Below are 20,939 nucleotides of genomic sequence, written 5' to 3' on the forward strand. Positions count from 1 at the left end.
GTCTAAGCTTCTCAACATCCCCTTCAAAGGGCAGACCCTATTTGGGCCTGGATTGAAGGAGATCATTTCTGATATTACTGGAGGATAAGGCCACGACCTTCCCCATGATAGGTCCAACAAATTAAGGTCAAAACAGACTAATTTTCGTTCCTTTCGAAACTTCAAGTGTGGCGTAGCTTCAACTTCCTCTGCTGCAAAACAAGAAGGAAATTTTGCCCAGTCCAAGCCAGTCTGGAGACCTAACCAGGCTTGGAACAAGGGAAAGCAGGCCAAAAAACCTGCTGCTGCCTCTAAGACAGCATGAAGGAGTAGCCCCCGATCCGGGACCGGATCTAGTGGGGGGCAGACTTTCTCTCTTCGCCCAGGCTTGGGCAAGAGATGTCCAGGATCCCTGGGCTCTGGAGATTGTTTCCCAGGGATATCTTTTGTATTTCAAAGCCTCATCTCCAAAAGGGAGATTTCATCTCTCACAATTATCTGCAAACCAGATAAAGAGAGAGGCATTCTTACGTTGTGTTCAAGACCTTCTGGTTATGGGAGTGATCCACCCAGTTCCAAGGGAGGAACAGGGGCAAGGATTCTATTCAAATCTGTTTATAGTTCCCAAAAAAGAGGGAACTTTCAGACCAATCTTGGATCTCAAGATCCTAAACAAATTTCTCAGGGTCCCATCCTTCAAGATGGAGACTATTCGAACCATCCTACCTATGATCCAGGAGGGTCAATATATGACTACCGTGGACTTAAAGGATGCTTATCTCCACATTCCGATACACAGAGATCATCATGGTTTCTCAGGTTTGCCTTCCTAGACAGGGATTACCAGTTTGTGGCTCTTCCCTTCGGGTTAGCCACGGCACCAAGAATCTTTACGAAGGTTCTAGGGTCCCTACTGGCGGTTCTAAGGCCACGAGACATAGCGGTGGCTCCTTACCTAGACGACATTCTGATACAGGCATCGAATTTTCAAATCGCCAAGTCCCATACGGACATTGTTCTGGCATTTCGGAGGTCTCATGGGTGGAAGGTGAACGAAGGAAAGAGTTCTCTCTCCCCTCTCACAAGAGTTTCCTTCCTTGGAACTCTGATAGATTCAGTAGAAATGAAGATTTTTCTGACAGAGGTCAGGTTGTCAAAGCTTCTAACTTCTTGCCGTGCTCTTTATTCCATTTCTCAGCCGTCGGTGGCTCAGTGTATGGAAGTAATCGGCTTAATGGTAGCGGCAATGGACATAGTTCCGTTTGCCCGCCTACATCTCAGACCTCTGCAACTTTGCATGCTCAATCAGTGGAATGGGGATTACACAGATTTGTCCCCTCTGCTAAATCTGGAACAAGAGACCAGGGATTCTCTTCTCTGGTGGCTATCTCGGGTCCATCTGTCCAGGGGAATGAGCTTCCGCAGGCCAGAATGGACTATAGTGATGACAGATGCCAGCCTTCTGGGCTGGGGCGCAGTCTGGAACTCCCTGAAGGCTCAGGGTTCGTGGACTCAGGAGGAAGCCCTCCTTCCGATTAACATTCTGGAACTAACCATCTCTCAGCTATCCATATCCCAGGAGTAGAGAACTGGGAGGCGGATTTCTTAAGTCGGCAGACTTTTCATCCGGGGGAGTGGGAGCTCCATCCGGAGGTATTTGCCCAGTTGATTCAACTATGGGGCAAACCAGAACTGGATCTCATGGCGTCTCGTCAGAATGCCAAGCTTCCTTGTTACGGGTCCAGGTCCAGGGATCCCAAGGCAGCCCTGGTCCTTCAGCCTGGCTTATGTGTTTCCACCGTTTCCTCTGCTCCCTCGTCTGATTGCCAAGATCAAACAGGAGAAAGCTTTGGTGATTTTGATAGCTCCTGCGTGGCCACGCAGGACTTGGTTTGCAGATCTGGTGGACATGTCATCCTTTCCACCATGGAGTCTGCCGTGGAGGGACCTTCTACTTCAAGGTCCTTTCAGACATCCAAATATAATTTCTCTGCGTCTGACTGCTTGGAGATTGAACGCTTGATTCTATCAAAGCGTGGTTTTTCCGAGTCGGTCATTGATACCTTAATTCAGGCTCGAAAGCCTGTCACCAGGAAAATCTATCATAAGATATGGTGTAAATATCTTCATTGGTGTGAATCCAAGGGTTACTCATGGAGTAAAGTCAGGATTCCTAGAATCTTATCCTTTCTCCAAGAGGGATTGGAGAAAGGATTGTCTGCTAGTTCCTTAAAGGGACAGATTTCTGCTCCGTCTATTCTTTTGCACAAACGTCTGGCTGAGGTTCCAGAAGTTCAGGCATTTTGTCAGGCTTTAGTTAGAATTAAGCCTGTGTTTAAACCTGTTGCTCCGCCATGGAGTTTAAATTTAGTTCTTAAAGTTCTCCAAGGGGTTCCGTTTGAACCTTTGCATTCCATAGATATTAAACTTTTATCTTGGAAAGTTCTGTTTCTAGTAGCTATCTCCTCGGCTCGAAGAGTTTCGGAATTATCTGCTTTACAGTGTGATTCCCCTTATCTGATTTTCCATGCAGATAAGGTAGTTTTGCGTACCAAACCTGGGTTTCTTCCTAAGGTAGTATCTAATAAGAACATCAATCAGGAGATTGTTGTTCCTTCATTATGTCCTAATCCTTCCTCAAAAAAGGAACGTCTTTTACACAGTCTTGATGTGGTTCGTGCTTTAAAATTTTATTTACAAGCTACGAAGGATTTTCGTCAAACATCTGCTTTGTTGTCTACTCTGGACAGAGGAGAGGCCAAAAGACTTCGGCAACTTCTCTTTCTTTTTGGCTAAGAAGCATAATCCGCTTAGCTTATGAGACTGCTGGCCAGCAGCCTCCTGAAAGAATTACAGCTCATTCCACTAGAGCGGTGGCTTCCTCATGGGCTTTTAAAAATGAGGCTTCTGTTGAACAGATTTGTAAGGCGGCGACTTGGTCTTTGCTTCACACTTTTTCTAAATTCTACAAATTCGATACTTTTGCTTCTTCGGAGGCTATTTTTGGGAGAAAGGTCTTACAGGCAGTGGTGCCTTCCGTTTAAGGGCCTGCCTTGTCCCTCCCTTCATCCGTGTCCTAAAGCTTTGGTATTGGTATCTTACAAGTAATGGATGAACCCGTGGACTGGATACACCTTTACAAGAGAAAACACAATTTATGCTTACCTGATAAATTTATTTCTCTTGTGGTGTATCCAGTCCACGGCCCGCCCTGTCATTTTAAGGCAGGCGTTTTTTATTTTTAAACTACAGTCACCACTGCACCCTATAGTTTCTCCTTTTTTCTTGCTTGTCTTGGGTCGAATGACTGGGAGTGGCGGTTAGGGGAGGAGCTATATAGACAGCTCTGCTGTGGGTGTCCTCTTGCAGCTTCCTGTTGGGAAGGAGAATATCCCACAAGTAATGGATGAACCTGTGGACTGGATACACCACAAGAGAAATAAATTTATCAGGTAAGCATAAATTGTGTTTTCCTTTAGCTGTAGCATGTATTTAATCATACCCTGCTTATTCCTTCTCTGTTTTCCTGGAATCATATAAGAATAAGGAGCTTTTGGCATAACTTCAAGATCTGCTAAAATGATGCCTGGTATTATTTTGACATTTTGGTGAAGGTTTTTTCTTTCAGTTCTGGATGCTGCTTTTTGGTGATAATTCTCCTTTTCTATTGGAGACTCTGTATTCCTGTTCATTATAGATATGTGGGACTGCTATCCACCTGGAATCGGCTGTAATATGAAACACTACTTGTCTTAGTGTAGTTTGGACTAGCACCAGCTCTGAGAATCATTTCAGTGATTCCGTGATGGTTTTATGTAGTAGAGAAATTTACCAAGAACTCTCTGCACCTATCTGTGGTGGTAACTGTATACAAAAAAATGTAAAACTAAAAGATTTGTCCACCATATTTAAATACTTTTATTGGAAGACAAATATAGGCATGAAATCAACAAATGCCTACAAGCTACAAAAGTATTAAACAAGCCTTCAAGAAAACACCAAAAATTACAATATCCAATGAAAATTGTACAGAGCAACTCTAGTTTTGATAACCCCAGGTTGTGTAATACTACTAACTAAACATAGTAAACCAGAGAATCTATCCCAAGAAAAGGATGCAAAGTAATGATAATATACTCACCCAGTTCAGTCCTCCCAACGTGCACTCTCTCTACAAGATCAGTTGCTTGCAGGAGATGAGGAAGGAAAAGAATGTGTGTCGGTAACTGGCTGACCCCATTGTATACTTAATCCATTGAGGTGTGTCCTATTATACACCAATCAAAAGGCTATATGGGAGGCTATATGGGAGTGTCTTTCTTAGACAAAGACTAGGCCAAAGCCTCTCCTTTACGTCTTGCATATGCTTGTATAATAAAATTGTAGGCTCATTGTTTTACACAGTAGTTAAGAAGTATGTGAATATATTGGGGGTACATTCACCACACTATTAATCAGAATCTTCTTTTGGGGCTTATCTTTTTCTTAGACAAGGTTTTTCAATGGTTTGTGCATTCATGCATCTCAGATCCAGGTATTGTCCTTGCTGCACTGGTTGATTGATTATAATTAGTTTGATGGTGGCTCTTTCAGAAGATGTGATTCCTTTTCCTTGGGATTGTTGCAAGCAACTTTTTTTTTTAGTTATTAAGAGCAAAATTATTTAAACTATTTCTATTTTTAAATTAAAAAAGTGGTGTTAAAATGGTTTAAAAGTGATATATAGAAGCTGACAGGAGGCACTCCATTGTTCTATTAAATGTGATGTTTCGGGGATACTTTCCCCTTCCTCCTCCTGTGTATTTATGTATGTATGTTTATATATATATATATATATATATAAGTAACAAGAACTTGCACTCACTGGTCTTTTTAAAACACACTTTTTACTGTGAAAAATAGTGACGTTTCGGGGGACTAAATATCCCCTTCCTCAGACACAGTGTAATGACATCTCACACAATATATAAAGCAAACAAACATAGTTAACCCCCCCCAATTAGTCATGACGCCAAAAATGGAGTCATGGTAACAGCCTTGTGACAATAATAAACAAATAGTAATCATAATATTAACATTTCTGAACAGTGTGTACAAAACTGTGTAAAGTGATTACGCTAGGTAACTTTAAAATAACCAGATGGCAACATAGAACCCTACTTTTGTCATATGTAAAACGTTCAATACAATCTTCAAAGTTTAGAGGCAGAACTCTAGGTAACTTTAACATCACATAATAGCAAATCGGCACTCGCCGTACTTCATACTTAAGGCACTAGAAATCACTAATCAACTAACAACCAGAAGTTGCACAAGACTGTACTTCTGGTTGGATTGATGATAACATCAAGAAATATTTGTTAGTGGAATTTCCCTCATGCCCCATACTCTCTACGCTACCAAAAATCCATAAAAGTAGTGCGAGACCACCGGGGAGATTGATCGTCTCCGCAAGAAATTCTATCACTTCTAGATTGGCAGTCTTTGTGGAACACTTTTTGCAGCCACTGGTAAAAAAAACATCCGATCCTATCTTCGTGATTCATCACAACTCATCTCTGAATTGATGGAGTTAGAAGTGGATGATTCTTGGATCCTCGCAACGGCTGAAGTAAATAGCCTCTATACGATCATTCCTCATGAGAGCGGTAAACTCTGTATTATGGAGGCATTGGACCGCTACCCCCTGTTGGTCCCCCCAGGGATTTCCTTATACAGTTGTTGTAGTTAAGCCTACGTCTCAACTTCTTTCGTTTTGAGAATTCTTTTTACCAGCAAATAGCAGGGACTGCCATGGGTTTGAATATAGCCCCATCCCTGGCCAACCTGTTTATGGATAAGTACGAAACATCAGTTATGGGGGTCTTTAAGAAACCTGAAGTGAGGTTCTATTGTCGATACATCGACAACCTCTTCATTGTCTGGAGTGGCTCTGCTGAAGCACTTGAGGGCTGGTTTGATCAACTGAACAAATTGGAGAATCCAATAAAATTCAAATTGAACATCAATGAAAAGTCAATCGATTTCCTTGACTTGAGGATCTTTAAGAAAGGCCAGAACCATCTGGGGACATCTCTGTTCTGTATACCGGCAGACCGCAATTCATTACTTCACGCAAGTAGTAGTCATCCAACTGCCCTACTGAAGGTCATCCCAAAAGCACAACTAATGCGAGCGGCAAGAAACAATAGTGAACTTGAGTTGAGACAGGTACAATTAACTGAAATGGCGGAGAAATTTATACAGCGAGGCTACAATTCACTGTTAATTGACCAGAGTATGCGAAGCGTCGCCAATCCAGCACCTGAAGGCTGTGCCTCAAATAGAAGTGACACACAAAGACTGACCTTTACTACGGTATATAGTCATATTATCAGCAAGGTGGGCACAAGCCTCAACCAGCACTGGCACATTATAAAGAGTGACCCTACCCTTCTATTCGACAAGTGGTACCACGCTAGAGTGGGGTATAAAAGAAATAAAAAAAAATCTCAAAGATGTCCTAATGATCACTGACCCTTCCCATTGCTATACCCAGTCTAACTGGCTACAACGTAATAAGAAGAATGACTGCTATAGGTGTGCAGGGTGCACAACATGCAGTGCTATGATACCGGGCCCAAGGTTTGGCCACCCACACACTAATAGGAGGTTTCGGATTTGGCATTTCATCACGTGCACTACCACTCATGTGTTGTACCTCCTCAACTGCTGCTGCGGGCATTTTTACGTTGGCAAAACTACTGACGATGCCCGGATAAGATTTGCCAACCATAGATCAGCCATCAGGACGGCCTTAAAGAAGAAGACCAGCGACCAGCCTGTGGCAAGGCATTTCCTTGAGGCCGGTCACACAGTGAATGACCTAAGATTCGTTTTAATTTACCATAGCCCTCCGTTGAGACGAGGAGGTGACCGCAACAAGATTCTTCTTCAGACTGAAGCAAGATGGATACACCTTTTAAATACGGTTCAACCTAATGGACTGAAAAAAGTCGTTGACTGGCATTGCTTTCTTTAATGGGATGTTCCTGTTGCATTTTCCAAGATGGGAGCCACCTTCCATTTGTTCTATCCACATGAGAGACACTTTCTGTTTCCAATACACTATGTATACTGATTGACCTTTGGAAGTCCACTGTGTTGCTTTTGCTTATGATGGGGTACAATGTGCCTTATTATTTGGGACACTTTTTGACTTCAGGTTTTCCACCTGCTGTGAGTGATCCGGGTTCCCTACGCTAGCATATTAGGGGTGGTTTAACATTTTGCCACCTCTAGTTCGGTGTATTGACCGGCTTATGTGGCTTATGTGGTGGTTTATCCCTTATGTTGGTATTTTGCAGATTTTTACCCCTGGGATATTCTTACTTGCCTTCGGTCTAGAAAATGAGTTCTGGTTAATGTCTCCCCCTGACAGGTTACTCAGTGTAGTTCTGCTTATCTAAAGTGTAATGTAATTTTTGGGTCGCAATTGGACCAGTGATATGTTATATTAAAAAATTGTTTGCTTAAAGGGACAAACCAGCCAAAATTGGAATCTACATGGACATATTTCAGTTTTGAATAGAAGCATTTTTGTAATATACATGTATAAGCAAAAATGCTTCTTATAAAAGCTATAGCTGTTTCAAATGTGTATTTAAATATGCACCGTGCCCCAGCATTTTACACACAGCACTTGCCTCACAGAGCCCAAGATGCTTGTACCATCTAGTAGTGACTCAGTTTGTTAATTGCTGACATGTTACAAGCCCCACTGGCTTTCTGAACAGTCACAGTATTTAAAATGCTGGTGCACTGAGAATATTTAGATATGCTTCACATGCACGTGCAGAGAAAAATACTAACACTAAAACAGTGTTGACTTACTAGAAGAATTTTTGCCAATACATGTATATTGCAAATATGTTTCTATTCAAAGATGTAATTCATCTATGTGCATTAATATTTTGACGGGAATGTCCCTTTAAGCCCTCTTTGTTTACTTGTAGCTGGTTGCTTTCTCCAGGAGTTACTCAAGCTATTTGTCCTGACTAACAATTACCTGCTATAATGTGCCCGAGTCATGCCCATTCACCTCATTACACTGATAGCATATTTGGTTTTATTGATGGCATGTTAGATCCAATACTAACACCCTTTATCCCTTAGGCCATCTTGTGGGTGCTATCCCTTTGTGTATTTATGTATATGATTCCCTTTGTGTATTTATATATATGATCCCCTTTTCTAGTCCCCATGGTAACCTGCCGCTACTAATAGTGTCTTTGTGTGTTTCGACTTACAAGGTAATTTTCTCTTTTATGTCTTATTGTAGTGTGCTGGGCATTGTTATTTACACATTCTGCTCGATTATTGAGTTTCCACTGTTAGTTACCATGGCAACATACACGCTACTGCCCGGGTTCTCTCTGTACTGTGCTCCTCCTCTCCACTTCCGGGTTTCGGCCCCGGTGGAGTCCAGTGTGCGGCATGTATACAATGAACAGGGGTGATGATGACAGCTCTACTTGCACTGTCAGGTACACATATTAGTTCGCATTCACGGCATTTCAGTGCAGTTATGGTTGTTAGTTGATTAGTGATTTCTAGTGCCTTAAAGGGATATTAACCCCAATTTTTTTCTTTCATGATTCAGATAGAGAATGCATTTTTAAGCAACTTTCTAATTTACTCCTATTACCAATTTTTCTTTGTTCTCATGTTATCTTCATTTGAAAAAGCAGTAATGAAAGGTTAGGAGCCAGCCCATTTTTAGTTCAGCACCTGGGTAGCGCTTGCTGATTGGTTTGCTACATTTAGCCACAAATCAGCAAGTGCTACCCAGGTGCTGAACAAAAAATGGGCTGGCTCTAAAGCTTACAGTACTGTTTTTTCAAATCAAGATAGCATGAGAACAAAGAAAAATTGATAATTGGAGTAAATTAGAAAGTTGCTTAAAATCTCATGCTCTATCTGAATCATGAAAGAAAAAAATTGGGTTTAGTATCCCTTTAAGTATGAAGTACGGCGGGTGCCGATTTGCTATTATGCGATGTTAAAGTAACCTATAGTTCTGCCTCTAAACTTTGAAGATGGTATTGAACGTTCTACATATGACAAAAGTAGGGTTCTATGTTGCCATCTGGTTATTTTAAAGTTACCTAGCGTAATCACTTTACATAGTTTTGTACACACTGTTCAGACATGTTAATATTATGATCACTATTTGTTTATTATTGTCACAAGGCTGTTACCATGACTCCACTCCATTTTTGGCGTTTTTTGGTCCAAATTGGGGGAAGGGGTTGACTATGTTTGTTTGCTCTATATATTGTGTGAGGTGTCATTACACTGTGTCTGAGGAAGGGGATATTTTGTCCCCGAAACGTCACTATTTTTCACAGTAAAAAGTGTGTTTTAAAAAGACCAGCGAGTGCAAGTTTTTGTTACTTTTATTCATCCTATACTAGCACCCTGGCAGTTAAGCTGAGAAGTGAGAGTGCTCTCCTGAGTTCTACTCTATATATATATATATATATGTGTGTGTGGGGGGGGTATAGTATGTTTTGTGTTTTGGTTAAGTAAAAAAAAACAAAAAACTGGTATTAAATAAAAGTGGTTATGCTGAGGGTTATGAGTTTGGAGGCTCAAATTAAGTAGATGTAATAACACAGTGATGGGTCTATCCTATCATAGTATAGGAATGTGATTGTATTTAGATACTTAGGATAACTTTCTTTGCTAATCCCTTGTAAAATATGATTGTTCCCCTCACACTAAACATAGAAGCATAAATCATTGTAAACAAGTACTTGACCCATTAGTTTGGAGAGATCATTAGCCCAGTAATAAAATGATATCATTTGTATTTCTTTGATGCAGGCTTATATACAAATAACATATGTGGAGCCATTTTTTGACACGTATGAGTTCAAAGATCGCGTTACCTATTTTGACAAGAACTATAACTTGCGCACATTCCTATTCTGCACACCTTTCACACTGGATGGACGTGCACATGGTGATCTTCATGAGCAGTACAAGCGAAAGACTGTACTCACCACTTCTCATGCCTTCCCATATATCAAGACCCGTATCAATGTGCTGCACCGGGAAGAGGTAAGTGTTGTAAGCCACCAGCTTTAAGAGGCTATTTGCTGTATTGACAGGTTTCAGAGGTTAGGTCAGGGGGGAAATCCAGAGAGGAAGCCAACATAAGTTTGTAAGTGGGTGAAATACAACATCAAGCTGGAGGAAGACACACAGGAGTGTACACTAAAGGGGCATTAAACACTTTGAGATGTAATGATAAACTTATATACATAATATATAACCTCTGCAATATACTTTCAATATTTATTGTGTCCCCTTTTCCTGTAATTCCATTCTGAAATGTTAGCAATAGCATTCCGAACACTGTTATATTTCACACAGCCATTGGCTGCACACTCTATTGACCTATTTATAACTGTCTCTAATTGGCCACAGCAGGGAAGGTAACCTAAGTTACAACATGGCAGATCCCATTGTTTTATAGACACTAAAACTTAACACTTATTTTGTCAATATTTAAACAACTAATGAAACTTTAAAAAAAAAACTTTAAAAAATACATCTACATGTTATTCTCAGACTAATCTTTTCTTTGAATGCATCATTCTATCTAGTATTTGTTTAGTGTTTAATGTCCCTTTAAGCAAGGCAAAATCTAAGGTATATAACAACAAAGACAACAGCTCAGATACCAACAAACTGTGTGCTGAAGAAAAAAACGGAGCTGTTTGTGTAGTGCCAAATGCTTTATAACTTAATGATCACTTCAAGGTAGAAATAAACATCACACACCTGTGCATAAGGGATGAACACCTATGCCATATGCTTTTGTTTTACACTTTACGCAACTCTGCGTGCACACACGCTTCTCTGTCTCCTGCATGTCCATGGCTTGCACGCACTTTTGTATCCTGCACATTACTGGAATTGAATATATTTATGACTAACACATGCTGGTATCTCCCAGACTTTCACACTAATAGAACATTATAGTTTAAAAAAAAAAATGGCATGCTCTAATTAGTTAGATCACTTAATTTTAACATTAGTGACAATGCAAATGGATTAAACACATAGTTAAAGGACCCTTCGGTCACCCAATGAGCAGTGGTAGTTGCATAGCTGGTTCATGATTGGGTCGGCAACAGTTTCCGCTCATGACCAGCAGTTCTCTGTGGCTCCTAAATGGTATATTAACTTTGCGTTTAAACACATAGCACTATAGGGTTACCAGTGTTAAAACGACATGCTCTAACTTAAAGGGATAGGAAATTCAAAAGTTTAAACTTGCATGATTCAGATAGAGCGTGTCATTTTAACACAATTTTAAATTCACTTCTATTTTCAAATGTGCTTCGTTCTCTTGGTTTACCTTGTTGAAAAGAAAACACACATATCCTACACTAGTGGGAGCTAGATGCTGATTGGTGCCTGCACACATTTATCTCTCTAGATGTGTTCAGCTAGCTCTCAGTAGTGCAACAATGTTTCTTCAGCAACGGATAACATAATGAAGCAAATTTGATAATAGAAGTAACTTGGAAAGTCGTTCAAAATTGTATGTTCTATCCAAATCATGACAGAAAATGTTAGGATTTCCTGTCCTTTTAATAGAGCATGTAATTTTTTCACTGTAATGTCCCTTTAAAGTGATGGTAAATCCTAGCGTTTAGGAAACGCTAGGATTTACAATCGTAACAAATAAAGGGGACTTTCATTCATGAAGTATAAAATACTTCATTCTGAAAGCCCCTTTATTTGTTAGCAGCGTTTGCTGCGCTGAGCTGCTAAAGGCAGCCCACGGCAGAACGCAATTTGGCTGAGAGGTGACGTTTCCACCTCTTAGCCAATAGCAGTGCGGGAAATACAGATAAGAGGTGGAATCGTCACCTCTCAGCCAAATAGCGTTCTGCCCGTGGGCTGTCTTTAGCAGCTCATCGCAGCAAACGCTGCTAACAAATAAAGGGGCTTTCAGAATGAAGTATTTTATACTTCATGAATGAAAGTCCCCTTTATTTGTTACGATTGTAAATCCTAGCGTTTCCTAAACGCTAGGATTTACCATCACTTTAAGTATTAATTCACCGTGCACACATCTGTGGCTGGTGCACTTCTGGGTCTCGTGTCTTTCTCATATTTTACTACTGCACAGTTTTTCTCTTCTGTATGAAATACACTCTATTGCACATGTCTGTGTCTTATATAGATCTGCAACTATACTAGTCCGTTGTTTCTATAGTTCGATTTCTCTAATCTAAAAAGATTTGTGTTTGACAATATTTTTCCTCTCAAACTCATATCTCACGTCTGTGCTACATTACTAAGTTCCTCTGTCTCTCTCACCTATATTGTACAAACACATTTTCTTTCTTCCCTGTACCAGGTGGTACTGATTCCTGTGGAAGTTGCCATTGAAGATATGCAGAAGAAGACTCAAGAACTGGCATTTGCCACCCACCAGAACCCAGCTGATCCAAAAATGTTGCAGATGGTGTTGCAGGGTTGCGTGGGTACTACTGTCAACCAGGTAACAAGTACCTCTGCTGTGTCTGTGAGGTTAATTGTAAGATGGGATGATTAATATTAGTGCTAGCTGCACTTTACTTGTGATATCTGAATTTATCATTTCCTGACTGATTAAGGGCCAGATTGCAAGTGGATCGGTATTTAATGCTCCCGCTCGAACATTAACTGCGCTGCGCATCATGTAGCTTTTTTTACAAGTTAAAAGTATACTCATGTAGCTGGCGCACTAACTAGATACACGTAAAAAGCTGAACTTAGAATATAACATGCGTGATAACCTATTCCCCCCATAAAAGTCAATGGAGCATAACAAGAGATTGGTCTAACCTCTTAGTTGCCAGAAAGAAAGCTGCAATATATTGCAAAGTAATGAGTTCCAACCCTCTTTGGCAGCCAAGAGAGAATACATTGTGTATATGCTGTGTGTTAAATTGTTATTTTGACCATTCAACATTTTTTTATTATTTAATGTTTGCACTGGAGCATTTATAAATATCACAAATGAATCATCCAGAATTAAATCGTTTTTTTAATTGTGCTTTTCTTGCTAGCGTCACTTTGCAATTTCGTTAGTAAGTTGGCATAAGCGAGCAGTATTTGTGTTGAGAGGCTAAAAATTGCTACTATTCACAGAGTTACGCATATAAATGTGATGGAGATGCTCAAAAGTGATGCTGCATTTTCTGTATATGTAAATGTGTATCTGTGCGCTCCAGTTGCCTGACATATTTGTGTGTATGTGAGTGCTCGCGCACATACACACACACATATATACATACACACATACATATACATATTCATACACACACACACATATATACATATTCATACACACATTCACACACACACATACACACATTTATACATACACACACATATACATACATACACATACACACATATATACATATTCATACACACACACATACATACACACATACATACATACACACACATACATACATACACACACACATATACATACACACACACACACACATACATACATACACACACATACATACATACACACACACACACATATACATATTCATACACACACACACACACATTCACACACGCACATACATACACTCACACACACATACATGCACATTCACACATATACACACACACATATATATATATATATATACATACATACATACACATACACATATCATATACATACACATACACACACACACACACATATATACACACACACACATATAAATACATACAAATACACATACACACACATACATACACATATAAATACATAAATATACACATACATACACATATAAATACATAAATATACACACACATATATATACATACATACACACACACACAGATATAGATATATACATACACACAGTCACATATGCATATGCATATACATACATACACATGCACATTTAAATACACACACATATAAATACACACACGTATACATACATACACATATATATACATACACTTATAAATACACACACATACATACACATATGCACATACACACGCACATATAAATACACACACACACATAAATTGGTGGAACTACCTTTGGTGCAGTGGCACTAGGGCCCAAGTGCTGGGGCACCCTTAACAGCCAGTCTATACATAGGCATGTACCTGTCTGGTCATTATCTGTGTATAGATGCTCATGATCATTATATTGTGCAGCATACTCATCAATGTATAGATACACACAGCACATTCATCAGAGTATACATACTCATCATATTTATACAGAGCAGTGCACTTATCAGAGTGTAGTGTATAGAAACTCACATCATTATCAAGCACAGTGTGCTCACTGCCAATGTATAAAACTTATTAAAGGGACATAAAACCCATTAAAGGGACATAAAACCCAAATTTCTTTCCTAAGATATGGTGAGTCCATGGAATCCTCAATTACTGTTGGGAATAACACTCCTGGCCAGCAGGAGGATGCAAAGAGCACCCCAGCAAAGCTGTTGAATGTCACTTCCCTTCCCACAATCCCCAGTCATTCTCTTTGCCTTTGGTGCAAGGAGGAGGTGAAGTGTTGGTGTCTGAATAAGAATTGCTTCAATCAAGAGTTTGTTATTTTGAAAGTCAGAGTAGGTTTGCTCTGATCTTTCCTCTCATGATAAGGTCTAGCTGTACTCCACGTCAGTCTCTTCAGTAGGGCAGTGATAGCTTTCAAGCAGTTAGGAACTTGTGAGGGGGGCCTCACTGCGATTTCTTAACAGGCTGCTGCCCTTATGTAGAAAGCCAGAGTAGGTTTATTCTGCTCTTTCTTATTTTCACATGTCTCTGTGAGGAGTCGCTTCCTCTCATGCCAAGTGAGCTGTCCTCCTGCCGAACAGCCAGAGGTGCAGGTAAGTGCCATTTTGTTATTTGTAAAAAAACGCTGGCACTAAACAGAAGGAGCTGCACTGAGGTGTTCCTGTGATACAAGCATGATTGCTTATGACAGGGAGCGGGCACTGTGAGTGACAGGGAGACTAAGGGTTAATACTTCATAAATAATAGTATACCCTGATTATCTTTATTATGGCTCATGTAGAGGTTCCTCAGGGGTTAATTATACCCATAAGATTGATTGAAAAGAAAGAAAAAAGGAGCCCTTGCTAATTAATTCTTTCTCATATGTGATATTTCATTGTGCAATGAATTTTTATGTTGGGCTGAATTTTCAGGCGACAGGGTTTTTTCTCTTGTTAAGTGTGTTCAGTCCACGGGTCATCCATTACTTATGGGATATATTCTCCTTCCCAACAGGAAGTTGCAAGAGGATCACCCAAGCAGAGCTGCTATATAGCTCCCCCCTCACATGTCATATCCAGTCATTCTCTTGCAACCCTCAACAACGAAGGAGGTCGCGAGAGGAGCTGGAGTTTTTACTTAACTATTCTTCAATCAAAAGTTTGTTATTTTAAATGGCACCGGAGTGTGCTGTTTTTTCTATCTCAGGCAGTATTTGGAAGAAGAAACTGCCTGCGTCTTTTTCTATGATCTTAGCAAGCGTAACTAAGATCCACTGACTGTTCTCGACATTCTGAGGAGTGGGGTAACTTCAGAAACTGGGAATAGCATGCGGGGTCCTCCGCAAATGAGGTATGTGCAGTACATTATTTTCTGGGAATGGAATTGACTAAGAAAATACTGCTGTTACCGTATGATGTAAGTACAGCCTTAAATGCAGTAGTGGCGACTGGTATCAGGCTGATATTGTATGCGCAGTCGAGTTATTTTCTAGGGACTAGAATTTGACTGAGAAAATACTGTTAAAACTGAAATAATTCTTAAGCCTTATCTGCAGTGGTAGCGACTGGTAGCAGGCTTAGTGATAACTTTGCATGACATTGGAAAATGTTGTTTTTTTAATAAAACGTTTACTGGCATGTTATTCGTTTTTGTGAGGTACTTTGGTGATAAATCTCTTTGGGCATGATTTTTTCCACATGGCTAACATATATTTTCTGCATGGAAATCGTTACATCAGGGCTCCCACTGTTGTAATAGGAGTGGGAGGGACCTTGTTTAAGCGCCTTGTTGCGCAGTTAAAATTCTAGCACAGTCTTCCTGCTTCTTCCTCCTTGATCCAGGACGTCTCTAGAGAGCTCAGGGGTCTGCAAAATTCATTTTTGAGGGAGGTAATCAGTCACAGCAGATCTGTGACAGTGTGTTTGACTGTGATTAAAAGCGTTAAATCTTAATTGATATCCGTTTTATCCGTTTTGGGTATTGAGGGGTTAATCATCCTTTTGCTAATTGGTGCAATCCTCTGCTAATAATACACTTCTTGTTAAGAATTGTTTTAATTTTATCTGTATTTTTGAAGCGCTGCAGCGTTTTTATATTGCTTGTAAACTTATTGAAAGTGATTTCCAAGCTTGCTAGTTTCATTGCTAAATCTGTTTAAACATGTCTGATTCAGAGGAAACTGTTTGTTCATCATGTTCAAAAGCCAATGTGGAGCCCAATAGAACGATGTGTACCAATTGTATTGATATTGCTTTGAATAAAAGTCAATCTCTACCGATGGAGAAACTATCACCAGACAACGAGGGGGAAGTTATGCCGCCTAACTCTCCTCACGTGTCAGTACCTGCGTCTCCCGCTCGGGAGATGCGTAAGATTGAGGCGCCAAGTACATTAAGGCCCTTACAAATCACTTTACATGATATGGCTAATGTTATGAAAGAAGTATTATACAATATGCCCGAATTAAGAGGCAAGCGCAATAGCTCTGGGTTAAGGACAGAGCGCGCTGATGACACGAGAGCCATGTCTGATACTGCGTCACAATTTGCAGAACATGAGGACGGTGAGCTTCATTCTGTCGGTGACGGTTCTGATCCGGGGAGACCGGATTCAGAAATTTCTAATTTTAAATTTAAGCTTGAGAACCTCCGCGTGTTACTAGGGGAGGTGTTAGCGGCTCTGAATGATTGCGACACGGTGGCAATCCCAGAGAAATTATGTAGGTTGGATAGATACTATGCGGTACCGGTGTGTACTGACGTTTTTCCTATACCAAAAAGGCTTACAGAAATTATTAGTAAGGAGTGGGATAGCCCCGGTGTGCCTTTTTCCCCTCCTCCAATATTTAGAAAAATGTTCCCTATAGATGCCACCAAACGAGACTTATGGCAGACGGTCCCTAAGGTGGAGGGAGCAGTTTCTACTTTAGCCAAGCGTACCACTATCCCGGTGGAGGATAGCTGTGCTTTCTCAGATCCAATGGATAAAAAATTAGAGGGTTACCTTAAGAAGGTTTTATATTACAGCCTCTGGCATGCATTGCGCCTGTCACGGCTGCAGCGGCATTCTGGTTTTAGTCTCTGGAAGAGGCGATTCGCACAGAGCCATTGGATGAAGCTTTGAGAAAAGTTAGAACCCTTAAGCAAGCTAATGCGTTTGTTTCAGATGCCGTAGTACATTTAACCAAACTTACGGCTAAAAATTCCGGATTCACCATACAGGCGCGCAGAGCGCTCTGGCTTAAATCCTGGTCAGCGGATGTAACTTCCAAATCTAAGCTACTTAACATTCCTTTCAAAGGGCAGACCTTATTCGGGCCCGGCTTGAAGGAAATTATTGCTGACATTATGGGAGGTAAGGGCCACGCCCTTCCTCAGGACAGGGCCAAACCAAAGGCCAAACAGTCTAATTTTCGTACCTTTCGTAACTTCAAGGCAGGAGCAGCATCAACTTCCTCCGCTCAAAAACAGGAAGGAACTACTGCTCGTTACAGACAGGGTTGGAAAAGCAACCAGTCATGGAACAAGGGCAAGCAGGCCAGAAAGCCTACTCCCGCCCCTAAGACAGCATGAAGACAGGGCCCCCTATCTGGAGACGGATTTAGTGGGGGGCAGACTTGCTCTCTTCGCCCAGGCTTGGGCAAGAGATGTGCAGGATCCCTGGACGTTGAAGATTATATCTCAGGGATACCTACTGGATTTCAAAACCTCTCCTCCACAAGGGAGGTTCCATCTGTCGAGGTTATCAACAAACCTAGTAAAGAGAGAGGCATTTCTACAATGTGTACAAGACCTCTTAATTATGGGAGTGATCCACTCAGTTCCGCGATCGGAACAGGGACAAGGATTTTACTCAAATCTATTTGTGGTTCCCAAAAAAGAGGGAACTTTCAGACCAATCTTGGACTTAAAGATCTTAAACAAATTCCTAAGGGTACCATCGTTCAAGATGGAAACCATTCGAACCATCCTACCCATGATCCAAGAGGGTCAATATATGACCACAGTGGACTTAAAGGATGCTTACCTTCACATACCGATTCACAAAGATCATTATCGGTACCTAAGATTTGCCTTTCTAGACAGGCATTACCAGTTTGTAGCTCTTCTTTTTGGGTTAGCCACGGCCCCGAGAATTTTTACGAAGGTTCTGGGCTCACTTCTGGCGGTACTAAGACCACGAGGCATAGCGGTGGCTCCGTACCTAGACGACATTCTGATACAAGCGTCAAGTTTTCAGAATGCAAAGTCTCATACAGAGATAGTTCTAGCATTTCTGAGGTCGCATGGGTGGAAAGTGAACGTGGAAAAGAGTTCTCTCTTACCACTCACAAGGGTTCCTTTTCTAGGGACTGTTATAGATTCTGTAGAGATGAAGATTTACCTGACGGAGTCCAGGTTATCAAAGATTCTCAATGCTTGCCGTGTCCTTCATTCCATTCCAAGCCCATCAGTAGCTCAGTGCATGGAGGTAATCGGCTTAATGGTCGCGGCAATGGACATAGTGCCATTTGCGCGCCTGCATCTCAGACCGCTGCAACTATGCATGCTCAGTCAATGGAACGGGGATTACTCAGATCTGTCCCCTTTGCTAAATCTGGACCAGGAGACCAGAGATTCTCTTCTCTGGTGGTTGTCACCGGTTCATCTGTCCAAAGGAATGACCTTTCGCAGACCAGATTGGACGATTGTAACAACGGATGCCAGCCTTCTAGGCTGGGGAACAGTTTGGAATTCCCTGAAGGCTCAGGGATCGTGGACTCAGGAGGAGAAACTCCTTCCAATAAACATTCTAGAATTAAGAGCAATATTCAATGCTCTTCTAGCTTGGCCTCAGTTAGCAAAACTGAGGTTCATCAGATTTCAGTTGGACAATATCACGACTGTGGCTTACATCAATCATCAAGGGGGAACCAGGAGTTCCCTAGCGATGTTGGAGGTCTCGAAGATAATTCGCTGGGCAGAGTCTCACTCTTGTCACCTGTCAGCGATTTACATCCCAGGCGTGGAGAACTGGGAGGCGGATTTCCTAAGTCGCCAAACTTTTCATCCGGGAGAGTGGGAACTTCACCCGGAGATATTTGCTCAACTGATTCGTCGTTGGGGCAAACCGGATCTGGATCTCATGGCATCTCGCCAGAACGCGAACCTTCCTTGTTACGGATCCAGGTCCAGGGACCCGGGAGCGGTGCTGGTAGATGCATTAGCAGCCCCTTGGGTTTTCAACATAGCTTATGTGTTTCCACCATTTCCGTTGCTACCTCGACTGATTGCCAGGATCAAACAGGAGAGGGCATCGGTAATTCTGATAGCGCCTGCGTGGCCACGCAGGACCTGGTATGCAGACCTAGTGGACATGTCGTCCTGCCCACCATGGTCTCTACCTCTGAGGCAGGACCTTCTAATTCAGGGTCCCTTCAACCATCCAAACCTAATTTCTCTGAGGCTGACTGCCTGGAAATTGAACGCTTGATTCTATCAAAGCGTGGGTTTTCGGATTCGGTTATTGATACATCAATACAGGCTAGGAAACCTGTGACCAGAAAAATTTACCATAAGATATGGCGTAAATATTTATATTGGTGCGAATCCAAGAGTTACTCATGGAGTAAGGTTAGGATTCCTAGGATTTTGGCTTTTCTACAAGAGGGTTTAGAAAAGGGTTTATCCGCTAGTTCGCTAAAGGGACAGATTTCCGCTCTGTCTATTCTTTTACACAAACGTCTGGCAGAGAATCCAGACGTTCAGGCTTTTTGTCAGGCTTTGGCTAGAATTAAGCCTGTGTTTAAAGCTGTTGCTCCTCCGTGGAGCTTAAACTTGGTTCTTAAAGTTCTTCAGGGTGTTCCGTTTGAACCCCTTCATTCCATTGATATTAAGCTTTTATCTTGGAAAGTTTTGTTTTTGATGGCTATTTCCTCGGCTCGAAGAGTCTCTGAGTTATCTGCCTTACATTGTGATTCTCCTTATCTGATCTTTCATTCAGACAAGGTAGTACTGCGTACTAAACCTGGGTTTTTACCTAAGGTTGTTTCTAACAGGAATATCAATCAAGAGATTGTTGTTCCATCATTATGTCCTAATCCTTCTTCAAAGAAGGAACGTCTTTTGCATAATCTAGACGTGGTCCGTGCTCTGAAGTTCTACTTACAGGCAACTAAAGATTTTAGACAAACTTCTTCTCTGTTTGTCGTTTACTCTGGACAGAGGAGAGGTCAAAAGGCTTCGGCTACCTCTCTCTCTTTTTGGCTTCGTAGCATAATACGTTTAGCCTATGAGACTGCTGGACAGCAGCCTCCTGAAAGAATTACAGCTCATTCCACTAGAGCTGTGGCTTCCACCTGGGCCTTTAAGAATGAGGCCTCTGTTGAACAGATTTGCAAGGCTGCAACTTGGTCTTCACTTCATACTTTTTCCAAATTTTACAAATTTGACACTTTCGCTTCTTCGGAGGCTGGTTTTGGGAGAAAGGTTCTACAGGCAGTGGTTCCTTCTGTTTAATGTTCCTGCCTTGTCCCTCCCATCATCCGTGTACTTAGCTTTGGTATTGGTATCCCATAAGTAATGGATGACCCGTGGACTGAACACACTTAACAAGAGAAAACATAATTTATGCTTACCTGATAAATTTATTTC

General features: G+C 41.2%; 1 protein-coding gene across 1 annotated transcript in view; it reads left to right on the forward strand.

The window, feature by feature from the left end:
• Window positions 1-20,939, forward strand: part of DOCK6 (dedicator of cytokinesis 6) — a 360,578-nt gene that overhangs the window by 310,954 nt on the left and 28,685 nt on the right. Inside the window, 2 exon segments of the mRNA XM_053717880.1 lie at window positions 9,847-10,083; window positions 12,401-12,544. Coding sequence (XP_053573855.1) covers window positions 9,847-10,083; window positions 12,401-12,544 — 381 coding nt within the window.

This window comes from Bombina bombina, chromosome 6 (genome assembly GCF_027579735.1).
Source record: "Bombina bombina isolate aBomBom1 chromosome 6, aBomBom1.pri, whole genome shotgun sequence".
Lineage (NCBI taxonomy): Eukaryota > Metazoa > Chordata > Amphibia > Anura > Bombinatoridae > Bombina > Bombina bombina.